This window comes from Crassostrea angulata, chromosome 3 (assembly GCF_025612915.1).
Source record: "Crassostrea angulata isolate pt1a10 chromosome 3, ASM2561291v2, whole genome shotgun sequence".
Taxonomy (NCBI): Eukaryota; Metazoa; Mollusca; class Bivalvia; order Ostreida; family Ostreidae; genus Magallana; species Magallana angulata.
In genome coordinates, this window is record NC_069113.1 from 41,759,840 (window position 1) to 41,785,495 (window position 25,656).

Sequence of the window (25,656 nt, forward strand, 5' to 3'; positions counted from 1 at the left end):
ACGACCGAAACAAAACATAGTGACCTAGATTGAAGGCAGAATATAGGTCAAATTTGTAGGTAAAATTGATCTCTATATGTGAAAAAACGCGCTCTCAGCATCTACTGTTTTCAATAACAGTTTTGGTTAATTTATGCATATTCACGTGTACCTGTAAGGTGATCAATTCATTAATTCAAGAACATTAATAAAAAAATGAATCAAGGGACTCTTTAATTAAATTTTATACAATATAAATCTAACAGTACATGTATATTTCAAATCTAGCATAAAACCGGTGTTCATTTCTTTACATAATGAAGTTAAACCCCATGAACATTAGCAACATAAATACAATTTTAAAAGAGTTGCAACAGATGTATAATGCCTTCTGAAGGGTTCTAACGTTTTTCAATATAAACGTCAAATTTCTTAATTATTTTCCCGCCATCATTCGTTTAGATATCCAAAAAGAACATTAAATTTCCTCCAAAACGAAGATTCTAAAATAACAATAATCTGGACATGGTAATGGAGAAGCAGCACAATAAAATCAGAGCATTCCATATATACATACTTCTTTATCTAAGACAATACAATCTTAAGTTACGACATCTTATTAGTGTAAGTCTGCAAAAACGGACATTAGTGTCATCAGTATTGTACGAAAATACATACAGGAAACGCTCTCGGTTTTACTGGTTCAATAATAAATGCTCGTTTCAAACATTCCGGTGACGTAATTCCTCCGTTTTCTGCTAAAACTTTATTTAAAACAATCCAATATAAGTATTAGATGAGATCATTTTTCAATATTAGGCTTTCTGTTAAGATAGGTAATACCATTTTTGGTTAACTGACCATGATTGTCTTATAATGTGGTCAAGTTAACTGCAATTGATCTGAATTGCAAGGTATGCTGTCATGAAGGTATATTTACATCTACCAAGCATAATTTCCTCTATTTCTTACGTTAACTTATAGTTAATTCATAGCTCTATAGAAACACCAAGACTGATATCTACTCGCCCTATTAATCGATTGGTCGAAATCTACAGCGGCTGAAAGTGACAGGACTGAAATTGACACGCCCTGTTTATCGATTGGTCTGAACCTACAGCGACCTTAATAAAACCCCGGACTGCACGAAATAATTATGACGATGCCAGACTCAGAGTCTCACAGGAGACGATTTGGCTGTTTCTTTTAGCTAACGTACTTTTGTACATTAACAGTAATTTAGGGAATTTTACTAACTTTTTATAATCAGTTTATTTATTAGTTAAAGAAAGATGTTAATATAAACAATAAAATGCTTTCTTTGATGATTCATGCGGGTTATGAAGGTAGCGATCATTGCAGGAAAAATTTACATAACCCGCGTTAGCGGGTTATGTATTTTTCCTTCAATGTCGCTACCTTCATATCCCGAATGAATCACCAAAGAAAACATTTTATTGTTTAAATAACGCCAAAGATGTGAGTGCACCGAGAGTCTCAGAGTCTTGAGAGTAGAAAACGGACTGCCTCATTATAAAATTTACTATGTAGTATACCTTAAATACTCTACAGTTATTCTTAAATGTGACAGATCTCTCTCTCTCTCTCTCTCTCTCTCTCTCTCTCTCTCTCTCTCTCTGTTTTTCCTCATCATATCCTAACCCAATAAGATCAATTCGGTACATACAAAACAACAGTGTCCAGATTCTTACTTAATGACTCGAATTGTCAGTTAATTGAAACAAATACCCCACAGGTGCAAGCACAGGCCACAGACAGAAGCCAAACCCATTACTTCAGGGGGTTAACATTGAAATCCTGCCCCGCATCCATCAAAGAGAGGCTTATCCGGCAGACAATTTTCCCCAAATGATGCACGGAACAACCCAGTATAGGTATTCCCTTTGTGAACGATGTATTGGGTCGTCTCTTTATGTCTGATATATGCCCTTTGACAAATTACACGGACCGTCAAGCATGAAGCGTGTAAAAATCTGAGGTTTTTTTTTCTTCCCCTCTTCTCCTACGCGGTGCAAATTAAACGCTGCATGAGACGGTGAAAGATTTCTCAGTAATCGCTAGCTCCTTTATTGATGCAGCATGGTTTGTTAAGCGATTTCTGCAGAAGGGACAATATTTGAAATAATGAAATTAATTGTAGGCCAAAAAGACACAAGAAAAATATTTTAAGTTCCGTGTGAGGAAAATCAATCTCTGGATATTTTTCATTTCAATTTTATGAAAATAGTGAATTTATTAATGAGGAATTGTAACTTTGATTATTTAATGAAATAAATTTTCTAACTCATACGGAATAGACAACGAAGTTGACAGGGAAACCATGAAGTTTATGAGGTAAGAACTATTCGACTGTCGCATGTTAATTTGCCATACCTGCTAGTTTAGTTTGTTATCTTTAAATTTACGAAAATTGATACCAGTCGATATGTCGTGTGGTATTGAGTGGATGTTCATGCTTGTCTCCAATCTGAAAAGACGTTCCCGATGTCTGCAATTGATATCACAGGCTAAGGACCACGCTTTAACTTTGAACACATTTATTTCTACTAAATAACCTTGTGTATTTCTTCAACGCAGAACAAAATGTCTCCCCTCTGCAAAGTCGTAATTTACCACATTTTTGTCATTTCTCAATTCGTTAATCTCAATTTTGAAAAGGAGATATTCTCTAGGGGGTGATTTTTTCTCTCTAAATGTGTGATTATAGTCGGAACGCCCTGTTCATTTGTCTTATTTCTTGAGGTCTAAAACTAAGATTTTTTTTTTCAAAATTGATTGTGACAAAACAAGCAGAATTATATAGATCAAGACCATAGATTCGCCCATGATTTTACTAGGCCAATGGCATTCTGCAAAGTAATAAACATTCTTTTTCCACATTCATATCGTAAATATTCATTTCCAACATCTAATGCCCTCCTGATATAGAAAATCTTTGCGTGATTACGACCCGCTGTGAAAATAGTTTTAACATTTCGTATTAATTCAGCAAACCCCCACAAATCGCTGGAGAAACTTCCATGTAGCCACCCCTTCATCTGTGTGTGTATTCACGACAACATCTAAAACATGCTTTCCCTCTGCTTTAATGTTAAACCGATTAAATGATAATAGTACACATTGAACTTAAAAGTTTGCGAGAAATTGTGCTTTCTTGTGGAAGTCTGAGATAAGGAAATATCCAGACGTTGACCTCTTTTGCTATGGAATATACTAGCCTTAGATCGTATAACAGATGAATGGAAATTAACGAAAGCGATCCGGTATTCTGGAAGTTCATAAATAAAATGCTTGTTTTAATTATAGGTATTAAATGCTTAAGTATTTTAATTACTCCACACGAACATTCATATGTCTATATTCTTACTAAAATCGTTTAAAATGACAAGAGCGATTTGAATCAAAAACACCCTGAAATAAGTCAAAAGACTCTCTGACAGACTTGCAATTTGAAGAAAATGTATTTTGTATCATGCGTAGAGTTAAGAAAAAATTAGATTTATACAGCTGGTACACTTAGGTACTCTGTATCATTTTTAAAGGTTTAAGACGGAACAAGAACCATATTCGTCAATCGAGGTTTCTTTTTCAATCGTCGAATCGGTTAGTGACACCAGACTTTCAGCCTCATTTCGAGCCAAGAAGGTTCTATATTTATAACCGTCCCACGTGTTGTCAGAATATTCGAACACGAAGTGTGCTTATTGCATTACCAAAATGTATGCAATGTTCACGGCGATGTGTTGTGACAGTTTGATGATGGCAGCCACCCTGCCAAAATCTGCAGCGTTTGTACGGAAATTCAAAGGAAGACAGGCAGGTTCTTCTTCCGTATAATGGGTTCTGTAGGCAGACAATGCATGACAATGAAAAAAAGCCGCCGAAATAATGAGGATAATGAAGATATAAAGTAAAGTAAAAGGAACAACGTGATATGACGACAAATCGGAACATAGCCAGAATTATACAATATGTCGATTTAACAGAGTTAATATAACAGAGTTGATATTTGATTTGAGAGAGTGTTTAATATTTTTATATCTGTTTCTAAAAAGATAGTTTAAATATTTAATCCTAGTTGAAATATATAATGAAGGTTGTGATTAAAACTTTTTTTTTCAAAGTACTTCTGTAAGTACGCTCTCTAAGATACTATAGTGCCCGGATGTCGAGTCATCGTAAAATGTACGAAAATAGCTTGTCTAGAGTGGTTCATAATTTAAGACTGTGAAGGTGTTATACTTTATGGACTTATGAACGTAGAGGACTTAATTTTCTGAAGAAAAAATATCACAAGTTATTCAGATCTTGTAAGATTAAGAAAAGATGTAGATGAAGATTAAAGATTTGCTCAATTGTTAACCATCAAGACGTATGAATCTCTATAGTCACTTATGGTGGATATGATTGTTTTCAAAGTACTTTCCTATTGTTAGTTTGAGTTGCAAGTTTACTTTCAGTGAAGTTCTAAAGATGCATATTTGATGTTAACGACAAATGTAGGCGTTCTACTCAAGAGACGGGGAACGTGTTGAAAAAACCATTAAGATCGTCCAATTATGATACAGTATGTGCCAGATTTAAGGTGACTAATATTTGAAATGCATTGTCGGTACTAGCAATGCATTTAAAAATCCTTAAATTAATCAAGAATCTTGCAGAACTGCATTGTAGAAGTCTCTGATTAAACATTTCATTGTTTTTTTTTAAAATAAAAATATTTTATATACATTCAAAGTAAAAGTTTGCATTTGTCTGGTCTTATATTCAAATAGATATTTACTGAGCGAATTTCATTCATTCGTATTATAGATATAAAAGGAAACCGTTGAAAATAAGTACTCATATTTCAATAAAAAAAGAAACCCAAGGCTTATTTTCATTATTGTCATAAGCGCCTTTAGATTATCTTTTCTACACATTCTGTGTCGTTTATGAATTTGACAGGAGCCCTTACTGCCGAAGGGCCCAGAGAGGTTTAACTTACCTTTGAAGCCTTTTTCTTACATGTACAAATGGCATCTTCACGATAATCAGATGATCCCGACGGGATGTCGGTCATCAAACATTCAAATAACCATTACTTTTTAAAGTGTAGTAACATATGATTTCTTTCGTTTGAGGGACGAATTAGACAGAAATCAATTTCTACTTGGTATAATAATGAATTAATTATCCGGATATATAAGGTTTTCATTCGAATACCTGTTTGTGTCACCTGGTTCTTAAGAACCGGTTTATTAGCAAGGCTATATAAAGAATTGCTCAGGTGTTAAATACCAGTTTAGGACGACACGTACAGCGGAAAGTTTAAATTTTCAGAATTAATATTGTTTTATTAAATAGATAAATCATGTGATCCAACTTTGTGCCATAATTTTGTGTGTGTACATTTAATATGCCAAATATTAAATAGCTGCAGCGTGTCGTTGCTAATTCCACACAATGTGTTGTTATTTACTAGTATCATAGTATTCAGCTTTCATTTGGAAAGTAATGAATGGATTTAAAGGAGAATATAGAATACACCTGATGGTAATTTATTTGTCAACTATATCACAACATTTTCTTTAAAAAAATATTTTTGAAAGTCCTAAGCTTAAGACAATATTTTGTAAGAACACTATAAAATGTTAGAAATCTTGAAAAACCAGAACGTCTTCTGTGCTTACTTGTTAAGCAAGCAATGTTTGTTTTGGTATCAAATACATCATCTGAAATGTCATCTTTAAGTATTTCGCATTTGTTCCACGTGGCATACTCTAAAACCTGGCCTGGCCTGGCCCCATTGGCCTGGCCTGACCTTAAAGTTGGCCTGGCCTCACTTTTGGCCTCAAAATTGACCTGGCCCAAAATTTTGGCCTGGCCTTAAGTTTGGCCTCTTCAAAAATTTTTGGCCTCTTATTTTAAAATTTTTTCTTTTTCTTATTTTCTTAGACTTAGATTGAATTTTTATTGATTTAATTTAAAATTGAAAATTTAATGCTTTTTTAATATTTAAGGAATAATCATATGAAAAAATATGACCATTGTTCAAATGTCTAAACACAAAAAAATACCTTTGACATGCATGTACAGCATTGCTCTTACTATTGTTAAGGAATAGATGATGTCAATACAAAAGCGATTAACTATAAAACTAAGAGTCGCCACCCCCCCCCCCCCCAACCCATCTCCCATTTAAAAGAAGAGACTGACCTGAATGATATCCAAAATATTTGTAAACTGGTACAAACCATTAAATCGTTATCATTGTGTAATGCAGTTTGTTTGCATTACCTGTCAACACCGATCAAGCCCAAATTTCTCTCTCCAGCAGAAATTCGATATCAACATTTTCTGTCGCTAATTTGCTACATTGGGGTCAGATTCATTGCCTCTCCTGTCATTTAACATTTCACGTGGTCTATTTAAATTAAAGGCATTTGTGAACGACTGCAACATTGCATCCTCTGATAGCTTGACTCAGTGATGGTCATTTATCATCACCTCCTGACTAGAGTAGAGTTTAATGCATGTATTGCTTGTATATTTAGGAAACAATTTTTATCCTATGCGGAATTGTCATTATCAGAATCTGAACAAAGCAAAACATTTGTGACCTTTGATGTTAGAACAAATATTGGTCTCTTCTTTTATTTTTCTTGTCAAACAAATCGTTGGTAAAAGGGTTACATAGATATTGTCCGATCCTGAGAGCATTTTGATCTAAGTACATTGCATAATAATGCCATGGTTATACTATGACAGGGCAAAATCACATTCTTAACTTCTTAATTAAGAATTAAAAAAAGACTGAATAAAAATCTATTAGAGTGGATTACTCGACATACCCGTAGTCATAAATATGCATTGTTAGTACTATATTTTCAATTGTAACTATTATTTTTAAAAAACTATCACTATAAGACACTAAAGTCACCAAGTGGGATGTTTAATGTGCATTGAAAATAAATCAATAAAAAATCAATAAAATCATATATGAGGAAAATATAAAAATAATTTGAGGCCAAAAATTTTGGTAGAGGCCAAATTTGAGGCCAGGCCAATTTTTGAGGCCAGGCCAAAATTTGGGGCCAGGCCAATTTTGAGGCCAAAAGTGAGGCCAGGCCAACTTTGAGGCCAGGCCAGGCCAATGGGGCCAGGCCAGGCCAGGCCAGGCCCGGTTTTGGAGTATGCCGTTCCACGTTGCAAAAATCTATCGAACTACCGTAACAATATATAAGCATGTTTTCCAATATTTTTACTGATAAGGTATAATGAATGGTATAATCACATGCAAGATTGAACGAAATGACATCAAACAAACGAACCTAAATAAAAACCACCTAAAGTATATAGTGTTTGACCATTTAAGACAGTTTTGATGTCCACATTATATCTTGTGAATCGAAGGTATACAGTAGATTAACTTCAATTTTTGAACCCAAATTCCCCCTCCAAAAAAAAAAAAAATGAATTGAAGTAAATGTAAAACGATTTCCATCAAAACTGCTATTTGGCTTTTAATGAATTTTGAAGACAATTGTGGTTGGTAAAAGTTAAAGGAATTAATAAAAGTATTAGTGAGAGTGTGTGTCAATGATGATAATGATATACAGAACAGGAAACTTTTTTTAATTTTCAAAGCATTTTTTAAAGTCTTAATATATATATTTTTATAGTCAGACAAAATAAGTTCAGTTTCATAAATGGTTTACCCACAGCCCTTTATAAACGCATATTTGATATAATTATCATAACAATTCTTTAAAGAATTTTATAGTTGATATTAACATAATTTTGTCCTTGATTCTAGTTGAAAATTTTAAGTAGTAGGTTCAACTATACCAAATAAAATGGCATCCATCTTTTATGCTAGCTGGTATTCGTATAATTGTAAGTCAAATTACGTTATCGCCCGGATAAAATCTTTAAGCTATGCGTTCAAGGCCATGATGAAAACACTCTCATTCAAGGATATTTTTTTTTAATTCATTTGAGTTCGTCGTATGGCTTGCAGTATATGCAAGTGTTGTTTATTTTAGTTAAATAAAAGAGAATATCAGAAATATATCGGTTAAGAGATCGTGTTTAGTTCTTAACATAAATGTAAAATTATGCTATATTGTACATGTACATGTTTATCAATATGAGTTTATAATGCATATATTAAGGTAGCTAACTTGAACTCCCTCTCTCCCTAAAAACAAATACTAACAGATAAAATTACCCAAAACTCACTCCTTCCCTCCAAATTCATTAGACAGCCCTCTGCAACTTAAAAAATATTTATTTCTATACCCTCCGCCTTTTTTCCTTTCAATTTTTTCTTTCTTTCTGTGAAAAGTCATTATTCACTTTGAGGTAAAATTCAAGGCGAAAACTTTGATAGCCTTTGTTCTGTTTGAAATTTTTTTTACAAAGCGGCCCCTGTCTATGGCTGCTCGGCTTTACTCTCGTTAGTGTCAGTCTCTCCGTTACTTATGACGATTGTTGTCGACGTCTTCGCTACCACCACACTCTCGATGTCGGACATCTTGTCATAGATCCTGTTCTCTCTCTTGATCCAGTACGTAATAATTTCAGATCCGACATGCCTACCGCACTTACATTTGATTGGGTTTGACACGTGTTTGTTTTAACTCACAGTTTTCTTTCTAACAATTAAAAAAAATATTTTATTACCCGACTGTAAAACATGCCTGGTGACGTGATTTCTTTTTGTTGTAAAATAAAATCATTGAATTTTATTCAATTTAGCAAAACATCCAGATAATATCCATAAGATATGTACGTTTCTCTGTCAATGTTGTTAGATCGTTTGTTGTTAAGAGTCTGATCGAAAATCTACTACTCTTATAGAGACGATTTCGCTGGCGGAGTATTGCCAAATGCTCAACACCTATGGTGTACTGTAGGGACATTTATCGTAGCTTTAAAGTCAAAGATATGTTATTCAATGGATTATCCCTTCTGTAGAGATTTGTTGATTATTCATGGGTCACAAGAAAATGCCGATATATTTTTCACTTACAAACTTCAATACTTTCATAAAAACACTTTTTGTTTTGTTACAAATCAGGTTTAAAATGTAATTTCATGGATGCAATGAAATAATTTAAAAAAACATTGGTATGAATAAACCACCAGAATATGTCCATTGTCTCTCGGTAAGTGTTTTTATTCAAACATTTTTATCCCATGAAAATAATTATTAAAAAAACCCAGTGTATTGACTATTTCGTTTACTTTTTTCCGTAAACTAGTGGAATAATTATAAAATGACTTAATCTAAGAGATAAAGAAAAACGTTAAAAGCTCCTCCTGTGCTCTCTTTACTCCAAGTACACAAAGGCAGCATGTTGTTGGTTTTTTATTTTATAGCTCCAATGACTGTCTCAGAACAGTAATGTTTGAATCCAGCTATTACATAAGTCAAGTTTGCCTAGTACACAGTGCTTGGGGAACAGAGAAAAGCTAATATTAATTACCCCTCAAAATGCTTCAAGGGAGCACTCCATTACAATTGCTTACATGCATGTAGGTAGGCAGGCGTGATCGGTGCATTGCTGTTTACATCCTTTGGCAAAATGAGATATATTCAAACAAAAGTCTCACCCTGTTTATTACATTTGTGTCCCATCAGAGGTAGCTAGGCAACAAAAACGAATTCTAAAACAGAAATAAAAAACAGCAATTCTTGCAACAGCAAAATTCCAGATGCAATATTTTCAGTCATAGATATACATGATGACATTTTGCTGGCTATAACTGTAAGGTAAAATGGATAATTATTATTAACTTGGTGGTTTCTCTTCAAAACCTCTGAATTATTTTCTTTGTTTATCAGCCAACGCAGCATAAGTGCACAAGAATCTTGTTACCAATTTTTCCAGAGTGTTGCCAATTACTCGGCTAATACTTCAGCCTTTTTTGCCGCAATTTATGGCCTTAATTGACTTCTTATCTTCAATTAAGAAAATTGTCCTAATACAAATTTTAAAAATACTTTCCATATGACGAAAACTCCTCTGAAATGTACATTCACTTTAGAAAAAATTAATGAACCTTTTTTTGTCCAGATTTTTTAGATTTAAACACCAGCTGCTGTAACTTCATAGGATGACTAAAAGGAAAGCTCTCCACTTTTCGACAACTTTAAACAAAAAAAACCACCAAAAAATTGATGAGATGAAAGTAAACTATGATTTCCATCACAATTAATCACATGCCAGCTCTCTCTCTCTCTCTCTCTCTCTCTCTCTCTCTCTGCAAAAAACCCACAATCTTCATTTAGAAAAAAAATCTCCGACTACATGTAAATTGCATCATATCGAGCACAAAAAAAGAATCCATTGTCTGATATGACAACAGATATCCATCTCCAATTCATATCATTCCATATAAATGATAATGAGGCGATGTTAATATTCTTTATGTTTTGTCTCATTATGTAAGTTTTTAGTTCGTATGTCTACATAAAAATAACTTTTTAAAATAGGGTTACCAGACCAAACACAGATAATGTCAAAAAGATTCAAAGCAAGGAATAATTATATTATAATAACAATGCGTCTTGTCTGTTGTTAAAATCTCTCAGTCACTGCAAAGCAAAAAACAAAACATTGTAGTCTTGTGTGCCCTATCAAAGTTCTTGATAAACTATCAAGCAATAAGGGTCAAACTAATGTAATCGGCTCAGCGTGAAGAATCGAAAAAGCCGCCTGTGAGGGGGTTAACCGCTGTTGTTAGGCATGTTTTGATGCTGATAAGAGATATTAAATAAATGTTACTGAATGCTACTTGCATTTTTTTTATCCACCCTCGATATGTTTTAACATTGTGTACATATTTTCTTTGTTATGGATTGTGCAGAAGTTGTGTTTGTGTTGAATGAGTAAAAATTGCAAAGATGAATAAGACGTCTTTTGATAACAATTTTTGTTTTACATACTTAGTAATAAAAATACAGTTTTTTGTGCATATGTGATACAGATGACATCACAAAACACGTATCGGACTCCGGGGCTGATACAGGTCATCAGCCCTGTAGGGCTGATACGGATCCGTATATATCACACCCCTTGCGGAATTCCTCTGCCTTTATTTCGTTTCGGCATTTGAGCATGTTTACAGATGAAAAATAAAACATTTGTTACAGTCGACATTTTTAAGTGAAGTTGAAATCTTAAAATGCTAGTAAATGTTTTGGAGCAGTTAATTTTAAAAGCTGAGAAAATTCCGGTTCTGTAGCTACATGTACATCTTGATAAAAAAAGACCTCATATTTATATTAGATACATGTACAGACTTCTCTCAAATAATATTAAAAATCAATTTGTTCAAGATGATTTTTTTTTTAAATTTTATCACTAAGTATGTAATAAATATAATAATAGATACCCTTTTTCCATATCACAGTCTGTATCAGCCCTCGACCAATATCATCCCTCGGGCCTTCGGCCCTTGGGCTGATATTGGAGTTTCGGGCTTATACTGGCTGTGATATGAAAAAGGGTATGTATTATTCTCTATATATCATTGAAATGCATGTATTTTCGTTATCACGAGCTAATATCAATTCATTCAAATATTTAATATTTTTGTAATCACGTGTCATTGTTTGCATTTTGATGACACGATGATAATAAGTATTATGGATCATTGTATTAAGTGCTCTGTTAAACTTGCATTGACTGTTGTTAATAAATTGCAAAAAGATGTAAATATTTAAATGATACAAATACCCGATAGAGCCCACGTTATCTCACGTCAAAACACTTCAAAATTACGCATTAGTGTGGCTTTTGTCCCGAAACTACAAAAGTGCAATAGCTGTGCATTGGTTCCGGAAAAGATTTGAAGACACTGTTCTGCAGAGGATTTTTTGACGCTCTAAAGTACCACTTGCTATTACCGAATAATCAGATTGAAGTTTCTTGTTCTTTTCTTAAATGTCCTGTTCTTTTAAGGGTGACTGCAATTGAAAGAAAAGCAGCCACGTCTTTAAGAAGACAATACCAATGTTACTCGGTGCTCCATACATACGAATTGCATAATAAGATCGCATTTCAATTGGATTCATACATTAAAAGAAATTGTAAAAAAAAAAAATTATAACGAAATAATATACAGCCACCAAACCGTAAATACACGGTTTTTAATCACTTGCATTTAAAAGTAACAAATCCGAATAAGCGAGTAATTAATTGTGAAAGGAAATACCAGTGCATAGAAAGTATTGAGCATAGTATCGAATTTTTGCGGATATCCTAAACAAATGTATAATTTGTGGTGTTAACTGTGGCCCAAGGACACAGTTCACGTTTATCCGGTTTTTACTTTTTATTGTGATTTTTTTTTTCGAATATGAAATGTGAATTTCATTTATTAAAATGACAACATGAGTGTCAGACTTAACAGGTAAGAAATGTTTGCTGCATGTGTAATTATATTTTTAAATTCGTATATTTTATCGGTCTCTGTATAAACTCCCTGTTTCGTCTTTTCAGGTGTATTTCGGCACCAGTGCTGCTTGTGGCAATAGTCCTCGTTCAAATTCCCGACATATATTCCAGAAGACACGAGGTAATGATTATTTACAATGTCGATAAGATATTTAAGTGTTTAATGGGGAACATTTCTAATTTAAACGATCGACTGAAGAAAGAAACACATTGGAACACTTTTAGCCCACGTACAACATTAAAACATTATATTATAGCTCTTGCTTTTCTGTAGATTCGAGGCTCTTTATTTTACTGAATCTGAAATAATGATATGATTGTATCTTAAACGGTACCGACTGTGAAATTAAGAGAGTATAATTCATGATCTTTTCTCGTAATATCTGGTTTCAACAAGTAATGTTAAGTGGAACGATATCTTAATTTCGTATACTGTTTGAAATCCTACACACATTCATTCAAACCAAAAATTCTAGTACATTTCAAATTTTTTTTCAACTTTCTTCGAGTGTTTGCAATAAAACTGATATACATACACTAACATGCATGTTCTTCAAATAAAACAGCAATCTTGATGAGATTGAATACCTCACGTAGTTGGTGTTATCATGTTAACATGCCTTCGTATACAAGACACTTCTCCAATCGCAGATGACGGCTTATTATTTTATCGGTCGTGTATAAAAATGTGCAGTCGTTCAATCAATCATCGGTGTGCAGCAGACGATATACCGGTATATACCGTAGATAGTTCCTTCTGTCTCTATCTGATGACGTTTTTGTTGCTTGACCTTTTGTTGACCTTGCTCCCTAGTCATACTTCATCATGCATTAGTATGCTATTAAAAAAATCGTCAACACAATCTGCATAGCTTGAAATTATATGAAGAATGTGACAGAATTCTTGAACAAATTTTTGTTTCTGTTCATTATATAATGTTTTGCTATTTCGGTTTCTTTCGCCCACGCCCTGAAGCGATTTTCAATGTTCATACCATACAATATCCGGGGAACTAATATGTTACGAAATTAATCAATTACTTTGTGTTACGACTTACTGTGTTTTAAGACTGACTGAATCTTTTAAAATACGTGTTGTCGCCTAAAGGATATTTCATCTACTAGTATTTAAACAATAATCAATTGTCCTTTACATACTTCAGTTATTTTATGAGGCTTCTGAATTAGGTTTTTTAAAGACATGATACATTTTCATTGAGTGTTAGTTTTTTAATACAAAGTAATACATACATTAGTAATCTAAGTCATCAGATTCTCACAAAAATACAAACACATACTGTGCTTAATTTCCTAGTGAGCACGAAAATTACAGTTTTCAAGAGGATGACAATTACGCAGGAAATTGCATAGTTTAAAGTGAAATTCGGATAAGTTTACAAAACTGAATCAAATCTTATCATTCCTGAAGTTTGACCTACACCATTGAAAACCAGGTGTTTAATTAAAGTTCAGAAATCAAGAGGAGCCATCCTCACAGTTTTACTTCCAAGAAGAAACTTTTATTTAACGGTCATTTAAAGACGAATAAATCTTGCCATAAAACGTTCAAATGTGAACAGAACTTCATTTATCAAACCATCAGTCCTTGAGTATAATGTATTTCACAGTGCTTCTAAATTGCAAGAGATGGGGAAAAATTTATATACACCGCAACATACCTATAGCGACTTAATGGCTCAGTGACGCTAGAAAACGTTCTATGAGAAAATAGAATAATGAAATAATGATTCAATTTTATCGCCAGCATTGGATCAAATCCTCAAATTAAGAGATGTAAACCTGGCAATTAGTTTGGGTTTTATCGTTGACAAAGTAATTGAGCGCCAAGTTAATGACTTCAGTTGCAGCGAAATTCCCCATTTTAATTTAAACCGTTTCAGACGAAAAAATATAAACATTCCTTGTTTAATTGTATGGACGGTACTGCACCTGCGAGTGAAATTTATTTTCGGGATTTGCACGATTTTGGGTTGTTTTTTTTTATTTCGGAGAGGGGGAAGAATGATAAGAGTGTTTTAATGAATATAATATTAAAACCGTTGTCGATAAAAGAGACGGGTTGCCATAAAGGCAAAGGGTCACTCTAAATATATACATGTATTTAAATTCACGTTTGTTAACTAGACGTATCCGTAATTTAGAATTTTACCAGATGGTTAATATTGCAAATCTTAAGTTACAAACACAACAAAAAGATAAGTTTTCTGAAATGCAGCATTTTTATAAATTTCTTGGAATTTAGGCTAGGCGTAGCAGTAATTGTTGCAAACAAGTAAATCATAGACTACGAAATATGTAAAATTTAACAAGCATTACTCCCAGACTGATAGATGCATCTTGAAAAACCAAAATAAAATACCTTTTCCTTCTTTTGCAATCCCATCTAAATGCAACAAAAATATAAACATGCAAACGATTTTTTTTATTTTTCCATTTCTTGTGGATAGCAAACAAACTTGGATTATTCGCGATTGTAAGTGAATTTCACATGTTTCTTCACGTATGCTCACAATTCATTGCAAATCGCCATATAATTGTCGTATTGGCAATTTTTTCACGTGTCTAGGTTCTAGCACTTTCCCTCATCCAAAAAGCAATTTTTTCGAAGTAAAAATAACGTGACCGAACCCCCCCCCCCCCCAAAATGAATGAAAACAACAGCCAACAATAAAACTAACAAACCCCCAAACAAACAAAAATAATAGTTTTCTTAATTGAATTTACTTTTACGTTATTTGTGTTTTTTAGTCCAATCGTCACATCAGATCGAGGTCGAGTCAGTCACGTGACAGATGGAGCGCGTGGAGTGAGTGGTCAGCTTGTAACGCAGACTGTGGGACCGGGGTGTCCTCAAGAACCAGGGAGTGTCTAGAAAAGTATGCAAGGAGTTCTCTAACCTTCATATGTACTCATATAATCAAAGTAATCAATACGCCATTTTTTTGGATGACTGTACGTAATACTATTTTGCTTACATAGGCAAATGTGCAAGAAGAATGAATGGTTCAAGTAATTTAACGTTGTGTTTATTTTTTTCAGCACACGAGCATGTACATCAGAGAGTATTGAATATAAAGTCTGCAACAGACAGGTAAAATATGATTCAGGTGACCAAAAGAAATTACTCTAAAGATAAACAGATTTTATAAGTTTTAGTAGCATTTGTTAATTTCTTAATGGCGATAAATGATAGGAAAGAAAACTCTTCACATTTGGTTTCAGATTTTCCATTCCATTTCGTTTAGTTTTGACTTTCTAAAAAATTACACAATGACTGTAAAGTTATGGTCTAAAAAAAATTTCTTAAAACTTTAATATATGATACATTGAAATTTTAACAATGAAATAAAATCAGTGGTAGATTCACAAGTTGATTATTTTCCAGGAGTGCGCGCATGATCAGCAAACACTTCGACAGCGGCAGTGTTCGGCGCACAATGAGAAAAAGTTCGGAGGCAGAAACTACAGATGGCAGCCGTACGACTTAGGTAAAGAAAATTTATTCATTGAGAAAAAATAACAAGTCGAATACTGAAAGCAAAACCAAAAAAATCTGATCGATCGAAATAATGTGGATGGCATGCATGAAACTGAAAGTACAAGAGAGAATTCAAAGTATTAACATCCAGGAATAACACGTTTCAGCTGCTATGTATTAGTAATCTTTAAAAAAGTAGTGAGTTTCCATTTATATTTACAATAAATTCTCTAGGCACAGGAAAAAAGCTAAACAAATTAAGAAATGGTCGTCAAAGGCTCCAATGAGTCTAAAGAATTCTGACAAATTTCATTCTGATTTTTTTTTTGTCGAAGAAATTGCATGTTTCATCAAAGAATTTGTATTACACTCTATAATTAACTGTCATATGTTTAATAATACATATTTTGACGGTCAATTACGGTTAAATTTAAAAAAGAAAAAGTTGATGCCCATGCTTTTAAACGTAAAAACAATTTCATTCAAGTTTTTTTCTGCATTGAAATCAATTTCGTAACAATATGATACAATTTTACAAAAGCACAAGTGCGTAGCCCTTTATAGTCAGTTTAAATATTCTAATTTATACAAAGGAAAAAGGAAAAAGACCTAAAATTTTTGGTGGTATCGAACTCTCACCTTAAATGTTTACGTTCTATAAGGTTACATAAGGCCAAGTTTTCTAAACCTGAACCAATTCAGTCACAACAAAAGGCGCTATTCAAATGATACATGCGACTTATGCCTAACTTTTCTCGTAATTACGACTTTTTATTTCAAAATTACAGCATGTTAGTTTTTCTGCATTATGGGTCATCTGGTAATAACGATTTTAAACCTCGCTATAAAGATTTTTATGAGTCGCAATTACATAATCATTGTCATTTTATAATATTGACTTTAATAATATTGACTACGGTATGTTTTTCGCCTTAAAGAAAAGTGTTATATCTGTTTGTCTCAAAACATAGACCTTTTATCTGGCAATAACAACAATTTATATCGTACTTTTATTTGATCTCAACCAATTTTCACAACTAAGAGCAAAGAAATTCATTGCTACTTGCTCAAAAAGTTTGAATAGTCACAATGAAAGTGAAATCGAAATTCGTGAAAAGGCCAATCATTTTGAATTGCGCATCTCCTTAAATACCGTTGGCAAAGTAAAAAATATGACATTTCTATTATGCAACCAAGAATGTGAAAAACGCAGACATGGAATTGCAATTTTAAAAGAAACCCCAACTTGAGATCACAAGTAAAGATAAGCAACATTCATAGCATATGTTTGTTATTGTGACAGAAATGCATTTTGGCATGTGAAAAGAATCTCTCGCTCCTTTGTTCCTAGAATTTGATCTAAGGAAAACGTTGTTCCAAATTAAACGGTCACCGCAAAAAAAAAAAATCGAGCGCGCTGAAATCCTTTTTCATAATGTTCATTCGGAAATAGGACACCCTTAAGGAACTGTCAACAAAGATATTTTGTTTTTGAAACGATTTCTTCTGTTGACGTTAACCATGTTTCTGAATTATCTGTCGAAAATGTGGTCTTTATCAATAACATGCACTTTTGTGAATGGAGAGTGGTATAAAGGAATTTCTTTGATAGAGATTTTTTTTTACAACGCTGCACGAACCATTCAACAGAGAAACAGTGTGTTGATGTTTACTCAAGTTTGGGATTGTACGAATCGGTGTCAACATCTATGTTTTAGATAGATAAATGTAAGACTAAAACAGTTCGGAAAAGCAAAGAAACACAAACAACTCGATTAACAACGTATTTTCTTCTGTACAAATTTTGAAATTAGTTAGATGGCCAAAAAATCTGGGATTTTTATCAACACTTTCATCATTTTAATATCTATAAAACAATGTTTAAAGTTTCGCAGTTTTATACATGTATCTGTTTTATCCATGGAAGAAGCCATTTTTTCTTGTTTATTTTGTAGGGGATGGTGATTGTGACCTGACGTGCAGGGCAGACAGATATGGTTTCTACAATACATTTCCAGAGCATGCGCAAAACGGTGCTTTATGTAATACAAATCAGGGGTCGGTGTGTCTTGAGGGAGTCTGTACCGTAAGTTATCATTCAAACAGAGGCTGTCACACTGCGACGCTAAGCAACGTGTGCCGACGCTAACGCTAGCGGACAACGAATGCTCAACTTTTTAACAAGTTTCGCACATGCACGCTGAAGTACTGTACGTAACAGTCACTGTGGTAAAAGTTGTAGTGGTCAAAAGAGCAAACCATTTTTTTTATTCATGCATAACAATTTCAAGTTGTAAGTTTGATGTGATAAATAATGATAACAAAGTTAATTACCGTTACATTAGCGTCTCTCGTACCGTACGTTATGATAACAGACGTTGACTACCGTTGTGAAATCGTGTAACATCATTGTAACTTATATCTTATCTACTGACAACGTTGGTATTCACTCCTTGCGTGTAGGGTGTCACCAAGTGTCTGGTTTCAAATTATTTGAACTTGACAACGATTAAACGATGGAGGATTATGAGAGGCTATATATCCTTAGACAAGTATCAAAGTTGTATTAATAGTCATATAAAAAAAATACTCCGCTTTTACTTGGTGAAGATAAGAGATGAAGAATTATGAGAGGCGATGTCCCTAGACAAGTATCCAAGAAGGTGTATTAATAAAACTTCAAGTGTAGAAAATACTCGGCTTTTGTTAGCACGCCTTTTCTATAAGTTCTAATTAACGCACAGTGATGCATACAGTTCACATTAGTCAACATTTTCCTGAAGCTAAAATAAGCTTGTAGGTGTTATGTTTTTATTGAAAGAAAGTGACTCGTGTAATAAGTACTAGTATATTTTACATGTGTATGTATAATAGCATAAAACGATCTAAATGTCTTTTAAATTGGGTTTCCTTTGATTTTCAATAAAGCTTTAATTTAGTGTGTGCAAGCGTGTTTTTGTATGTCAGTTTAAGATGTCCAAAACGTTGTAGCGTGACAGGGCCTTATAGCATTATTCCAAAGTAGTTTTTGGTTTGGGTTTTTTGTTGTTGTTGTTGTTGTTTTGTTATTAAAACAGTTTTGTCTTATTACCAGGAAGTTGGATGTGACGATGTGGTTGGTTCTCAAACAACGCTTGATTTATGTGGCGTCTGCAATGGCGACGGGTCAACGTGCCGTATTGTAAAGGATGTATTTGAGACCAAGAAATTGGAATACGGCTACAATAAGGTTGGCACTCTGCCTGCTGGTGCCACTAGCATCAATATAACGCAACTGGGTCAGAGTAGGAACTACATCGGTATGTGTATATAAGTGCAATTTATGATTAGTCAGAAACGTGGGAGTCATCTCCCTTTCCTGCATTGGGGTCATATCAAGACATGCCTTCTTGAAAAAAAATATAAACTTGTATTAATTTAATTTATCCCTCTTGTGTATCTTTTAGACATTAATTCTTTGGTTTGGAAAACTGAAAGATAAAGATTTTTAAAATCACTGATTTCAGCATTGCGAATATCCAATGGCAGATATTTCATAAACGGTAACCGGCGTTTATCACGTGATGGGAAGTACGATGCAGCTGGCTCGGTCTTCCGGTACCATCGGTATAACAGCAGACATTTGAACCAATGTCCAGGAGAATGTATCCTATCGAAAGGTCCGACCACTGAACCAATCGACATAATGGTAATGTATATAATAGTGTAAGACATTTTTGATTGTTTAAGCGCATAAATGGTATAGTTACCTAAATGAGCGAAATGTGAATTTAAAAACATTTTTTTCAAATATTGGTAAAGTTAACTTAGAAAACAAGTCGTTTTATATGATCATGCAAGTAAAATTTTAATAAATATATCATCTATAGAGTGTCGAATAAACAAAATATTTTACGCAACTGCATTCGGAATATAATCACCTAACATACAACAACAAACTTTATTGAAAAAAGTCAAGATTTAATAGCTAGGTAAACAAGAAATATAAACAATTTTGTTAAACAAATGAGTTCAATACTTTTGTACATTCAATAAAATGAAACGTTTTCTTTGGGTTATTGATTGCAGGTTCTTTCCTTTGGCCACAACCCAGGAATATTTTACCAGTTCAGTGTACCGCATGGTTCTGAGCCATCGCACGAGGCGGCTATAATCGTAGAGGACGATTTCCGGGGAAGCCACAATGTTGACCACCATCCCGCACCCCAAAATAACAGTAGTTCTCAGAACGAGACTACGTCACATAATCATCGACGTCATCATCATCGTCATCACCACTCCAACACCCCCAGTGCTATGCCAGGATACACGCAAAGCTTCACATTCATGGAGAAAAAGAATACAGGATCGAATGGTTTAACTGATGCTTTGAAGGAATCCAAAACATTTTTTAAAACACAGTCTGACAATGTTAACATAGGTTCTTCTATTGGTGATAACGTTATACCGAATTCCGATGGATTCCGATGGCAAGTTACCGGATATACACCATGCTCAGCAACTTGCGGTCAAGGTCAGAATAATATTAAAATACATGTAACAATGGACAATAATGTTTGAAATCATTTAGAAAATAAAGAAGTAGCGCACAACTTTAGCCAATCAAAATAAATACATGTATTACTATTTTCTTGTAAACATCAATGAAAGAATTAGGATTCTTTTTGGGGACTGAATTCCAAGTTTATATCAATATTTCAGGTACAAAGAAACCTTTCTTGGATTGTTTCTATGGAAATTCAAAAGTGGAAGAAAAGAATTGTTTAATGGCAACAAAACCTGTTTTGGGTTCACAACCCTGTGTATTGAAGTCTTGTCCGAAATGGGAAAACCAGTAAGTAGATATTTCTATCAAAATTGAATATACAGTTGTCTCTCAGTCCATCATGACCAAAGGGCTATTTCTTTTTTAACGATTTGCTGCTTAATTGTTGGGATTCAGATTGATAATATATGTTCGTTGTAAAATTTTCAGAGTACGATTTGTGAAGAGGTTTGTTTACCAAATGTAATGGGTTTTTTATATACCAATCACTGTAATATTATAATTTATATATTCGCCACATGCATGCTGTTTACAAAACACCACCCATATATAAAGGGTTATTGGTCTCATTATAAACTATATGGTTTGTAGTGAAACTACATGTGTATTTGATGAATGCAGAAGAAATATTTACTCATTTTACATATTCATATAAGTTTTTTTTAAATACTTCTGGTCTTTTTAAAATTATCTTATTTTTTATGAATCAACCGTTTAACGAACAAAAAGAAACAGATAAGCATTTCTTTAGAAAAATAATTTATTGATTCTTATTTCATGTAATATCATATCAATTTCAGTCGATGGCAGCCTTCTGATTGGTCAGATTGCAGTGTCACGTGTGGTGTCGGACAACAGACTAGGAAGTTGATGTGTGTTCACGAAATATCCCCCAATGTCCTAATATCTGTCGTAGACAATGACTGCCTCGGTCTGGACCGACCAAATACAACACAACCATGCCAGGCAGTCCCTTGTTATAAATGGGCGTCCGGCAGATGGTCACAGGTAAATGATGGGGGCGGGGAATCTCTATAATTTTATTTTGAAGAATTTAAGTCAACTCATCCTACTATAAGATGTGAGTTATGTTAATTAAAGTTATACCGAAGAAAAAAATTCTTGACTTACCATCATTACATTTAACTCTTATGTCAATATCTTGTGACTGCTATGATGTGTAGCGTTGATCTCTTGAATCAAAGGTTTGATGTGGAGGTACATGTGGGTTAGAATGGTTGATAGTGTTAATAGAGGATCGATTCCTTCTACTTTTATGGAGCTTAGGTTACGCTGCTTGACTTATTCTAGTAAATTCTATAGAATATAACTCATGGTTGCTATTTTAAGTAAACGCATCGTCGAGTCAATCAATTTTAATGGTTTAGTAGTTCGAAAAAGAAACTTCTTAATAATTCTATTGCCGCCCCTTTCGGATTATATCGTCTCACTCCAAAGATCGATTTTCAAAAACAAGTAGGACTAAAGCATGCACTCCAATCTGAATTTATATATCTGAATTCACACATAATTGATATGTTACGGTAAAATCATTTCATTTCGTGGTGACTCAATTTTCGTGGAATTCTTAGGCACCTCTCATCCACGATTCAACATCCTCCACGAATTAATAAATTAGGATTGTAAAGTTATATATATATATATATATATATATATATATATATATATATATATATATATATATATATATATATATATATATAATCCATAATGAGTGAAAGGTGATATCACATAGTATTAATAATCAAAAAAGAAAAAGAAAATGAACAGTTCCAAAGTTTCTATTCACTAGCGCTTTCTGGATTTACATCCTTCTTCAGGTGAACGTACAACTTTGGAATTGTTCATTTCCTTTTTCTTTTTTGATTATTAATACTGTGTGATATCACCTTTCACTCATTATGGATTATATATATATATATATATATATATATATATATATATATATATATATATATACACAGTAAAACACGGTTATAGCAAACACGCTTATAATGAATTGACGCTTACAGTCTCTATTTCATGTTGTAAACTTGACGGGTATAACGAATTACGCTTATAACGAAGTAATATTGCCCGTCCCTGGGACTTCGTTATAAGCGTGTTTTACTATATATATATATATATATTGTCGGTGTAAACTTATGCACACCCAAAATTACGTTCCAACGAAGCAGTAAAATTTAAGCAATTCGCGAACATTGGCCCCCACGAGTTTTAATGATTCCACAGTGCTTGGCGTTGACAACTTCTGTTTTGGTTTATTTATTCTCATGTACTTGGTTTTAGTGCTCCGTGACATGTGGACGCGGAGAGCGCATGCGCAGTGTAACGTGTATGTCACAGGAAGGTAGACGTGTCTTGAGTGACTTCTGTGATCCAGTTGAAAAACCAGAAGACAAGTCAGACTGTAGTTATGGCCAATGTAGAACAGAAACTGTGTCGTCTGTTTACGTAAGCATGAAGTCTTGGTACGTCACAGAATGGGGAAATGACGTAAGTACTTCATAATGATTGTTAATATTTACGGATTGAATTCAATTTTTATAAAATGGTTTGGGACAGTTTACGCTTTATAATCCGCGAAGCGGTTTATAAAATGGCGTAAACTGTTTCAAACCATTTTATATTGTATAAAACTAATAAATATTGAATTCATTGCTTCTAATTAAACTTTTTTACTCTTCATTGTCGATAAAAATAGTCATTTGACCTTTAAAATGACGTAAAATTGTACAAAATTCAAACGTAACGTCATGCGTATTGAAACGTTTTTGACGTTAGTCTTACTATGACGTAGGCAACATTCTTTATACAATATAAAATAATTGTTAAGCCAATCAGAAAGTGCGTTACAACCAGAATTAAATTATTATATTATAAAATTTAAAAGTAAAATTATAAAATTTTTTGGATTATATGTTTCGATAAATACAGTATTATGGAACGTCTTTGTGAAAACAAATTTAAAAGGAATTAAATTTTTTTATTCTGATTGAATTTTTTTTACAATTTCCTTTAATATATACAGATATTTTATTATTTTGTTATGCAGTGTCCGGTTGAATGTGGAGAGGGTAAGCAGACCAGGGAAGTTGTATGCTACGGAACAAACACTAACACTGACCCCAGAAGAAGTTGCCTTCAGCGTGACAAGCCCGACACAGAACGGTCCTGTCAATCTAGGCGCACCTGTTACGGAACTTGGTTCAGCGGACCGTGGGAAAAGGTACACAGTGATAGAATATAACATGTTGCAATTAGCAGCGAATCTTTATACGTAGTTCTAATATCTTTGTTTAGAAAAAGTATTAGACAGTGCATCCCTGTTTTTGGTTGAACAAAAACGTTTTAGTAGTAATGCAAATATTGTCTCCTCTTTGTGAACCTTTTTTCATCCAAGTATACTTTGCTGTTTTTCATAGTGTAATGCTACTTGCGGTAGTGGCTATCAGAACAGAGATGTGGTCTGTATACAAAATACCGGAAGCGGAAGGTTTACGATAGTTTCCGACTACAGCTGTACATGGTCAGACAAACCGGAAAACGTCAAACCGTGCCAGTCCGAACAAGCTTGCGGTCCTCAATGGTTCATGTCTAACTGGGGAGAGGTGAGTCAAGTTCCAACTCAAGCTTGACTAAATGTTAAAAAATGCATATGATAATAATGAGATACTAGCACCAGAAACAATTTCAAATTATTCAGTAGAATGTTTTAGATAACTTAAAACTCAGGCTACATGCTTAAAAAAGGAAAATACATAGCAATTTATGAATGATCAAGGAAATGAACACGGTTATGAATTTATTATACTGCAATTAAGAAACGACAAACTATGTACATGTATTTTAGTAAAAAGTCAAAAGCTGCATTTTAATAATGCTTAATATCTTTATGTGATTGAAATAATGTGTACTACTTCATCATATCGCTAAAAATATTAGAAAGATTTGAATTTTTTCAGTGTTCTGTTACTTGTGGAAAGGGTCGTAAATCACGTGATATTCAATGCTTGGATACTTATGGCGTGCCTAGCAACAAATGCGATATTCGACAGAAACCAACTGAAGTAGAATTATGTAAGCAAAGTCCCTGTACAAGTCAAACAGTTTCAGGTATGTTTTTTTTAATGATTTTTAAATAAAACGGCCCACGTATTTTTGTAACAAAGGTGTAATTTCAAATCATCGTATCCAAAAGTTACGAACATTTTTGCTGGGTTTTCAAACATAACAATGTCATGATACCAACACTAATAAAATACAAACGTTTCAACCATCCAAATAAGATCGCTTTGAAGTTAAACAGACAAATAATGTGATAGAAATTATTTTCTACAGATTCTGGATGTCGGGATCGGTATTCAAAATGTAATTTAGTGGTGAGAAGAAACTTGTGTGATCACGTGTTTTATATGAACGTCTGCTGCAGCTCATGTTCAAGGTGGAAATCCTAAAGACAATATGATCGTGTTTAACTGTTGTTGTAAATAGTGTTTCTGTATGTATATACATTTGGTTTATGTGTAGTTTTTATACTACAAATGACAATTTCATATACGGTACATACTTTAAAAGATACAAAGAAAAAGATAATAACCCAATTATAACTTACTACATACTACATGTTTAAATCCTTGTAAGGAAAATTGCAAGTATTAAATGATTTGGAATCATATATATTTTTGAAGCTAGAGTTTGTTGGAGTGTTTTGAATTTTAGAATTTTGTCCTTTGGACTTAATTCTATAGGTGGTACAATGTAAGTTGTTGGTAAACTATAAATAGATCATGATTTATTTCTTATATCTGACACGTGGAAGTGTATTCCCGTGTGTTTCTGTATACATGTATTTTCATGTATTAGAAGTCTTTCAACAAGAGTTCTGTTTATAGGTTGCATATATACTGTATAAATGTTATTTGTCTCATTTTGAAAAGAAACTTTGTATCAACATTTCTTAGTCTTAAATGATTGTTAATTTACTTACTTATGTGATATTATTTCATTTTATTGATCATGCAGTGATATTTTGACAAAAAGCTTTAGTTATTGTTAATTCTGTCATAATAAATTTTTGGCAATAAACAGAATCAAATCTTTTAATCATTTTTTTATCTTATAAATGCCTGCAACATGCA

The 25,656-nt window shown here is 33.3% G+C and overlaps 1 protein-coding gene across 3 annotated transcripts; it reads left to right on the forward strand.

The window, feature by feature from the left end:
• Window positions 1-1,974: 1,974 nt before the first annotated feature.
• LOC128176620 (ADAMTS-like protein 4) lies at window positions 1,975-25,621 on the forward strand. 3 transcript variants are annotated; one of them, XM_052843070.1, is made up of 17 exons: window positions 1,975-2,334; window positions 12,495-12,570; window positions 15,219-15,346; window positions 15,510-15,561; window positions 15,856-15,958; window positions 17,904-18,034; window positions 19,043-19,247; window positions 19,455-19,636; window positions 20,017-20,461; window positions 20,650-20,782; window positions 20,924-20,941; window positions 21,295-21,502; window positions 22,805-23,011; window positions 23,571-23,744; window positions 23,941-24,126; window positions 24,481-24,631; window positions 24,857-25,621. In XM_052843070.1, exons 1-17 carry the CDS (start codon window positions 2,321-2,323, stop codon window positions 24,970-24,972), a joined length of 2,529 nt encoding a protein of 842 aa, XP_052699030.1. In that variant the 5' UTR covers window positions 1,975-2,320; the 3' UTR covers window positions 24,973-25,621. The 3 variants fall into 3 exon arrangements, with proteins under 3 accessions (XP_052699030.1, XP_052699029.1, XP_052699031.1); XM_052843069.1 differs by lacking the exon at window positions 1,975-2,334 and adding an exon at window positions 12,027-12,405; XM_052843071.1 differs by lacking the exons at window positions 1,975-2,334; window positions 20,924-20,941 and adding an exon at window positions 12,039-12,405.
• Window positions 25,622-25,656: the final 35 nt, after the last annotated feature.

Coding starts and splice junctions, on each gene's coding strand:
- LOC128176620 (XM_052843069.1), top strand. CDS start 12,386: ATGAGTGTCAGACTTAACAG. Junction 15,959..17,903: donor ATGGCAGCCGTACGACTTAG/GTAAAGAAAATT, acceptor TTTATTTTGTAG/GGGATGGTGATTGTGACCTG. Junction 19,248..19,454: donor TCAGAGTAGGAACTACATCG/GTATGTGTATAT, acceptor CACTGATTTCAG/CATTGCGAATATCCAATGGC.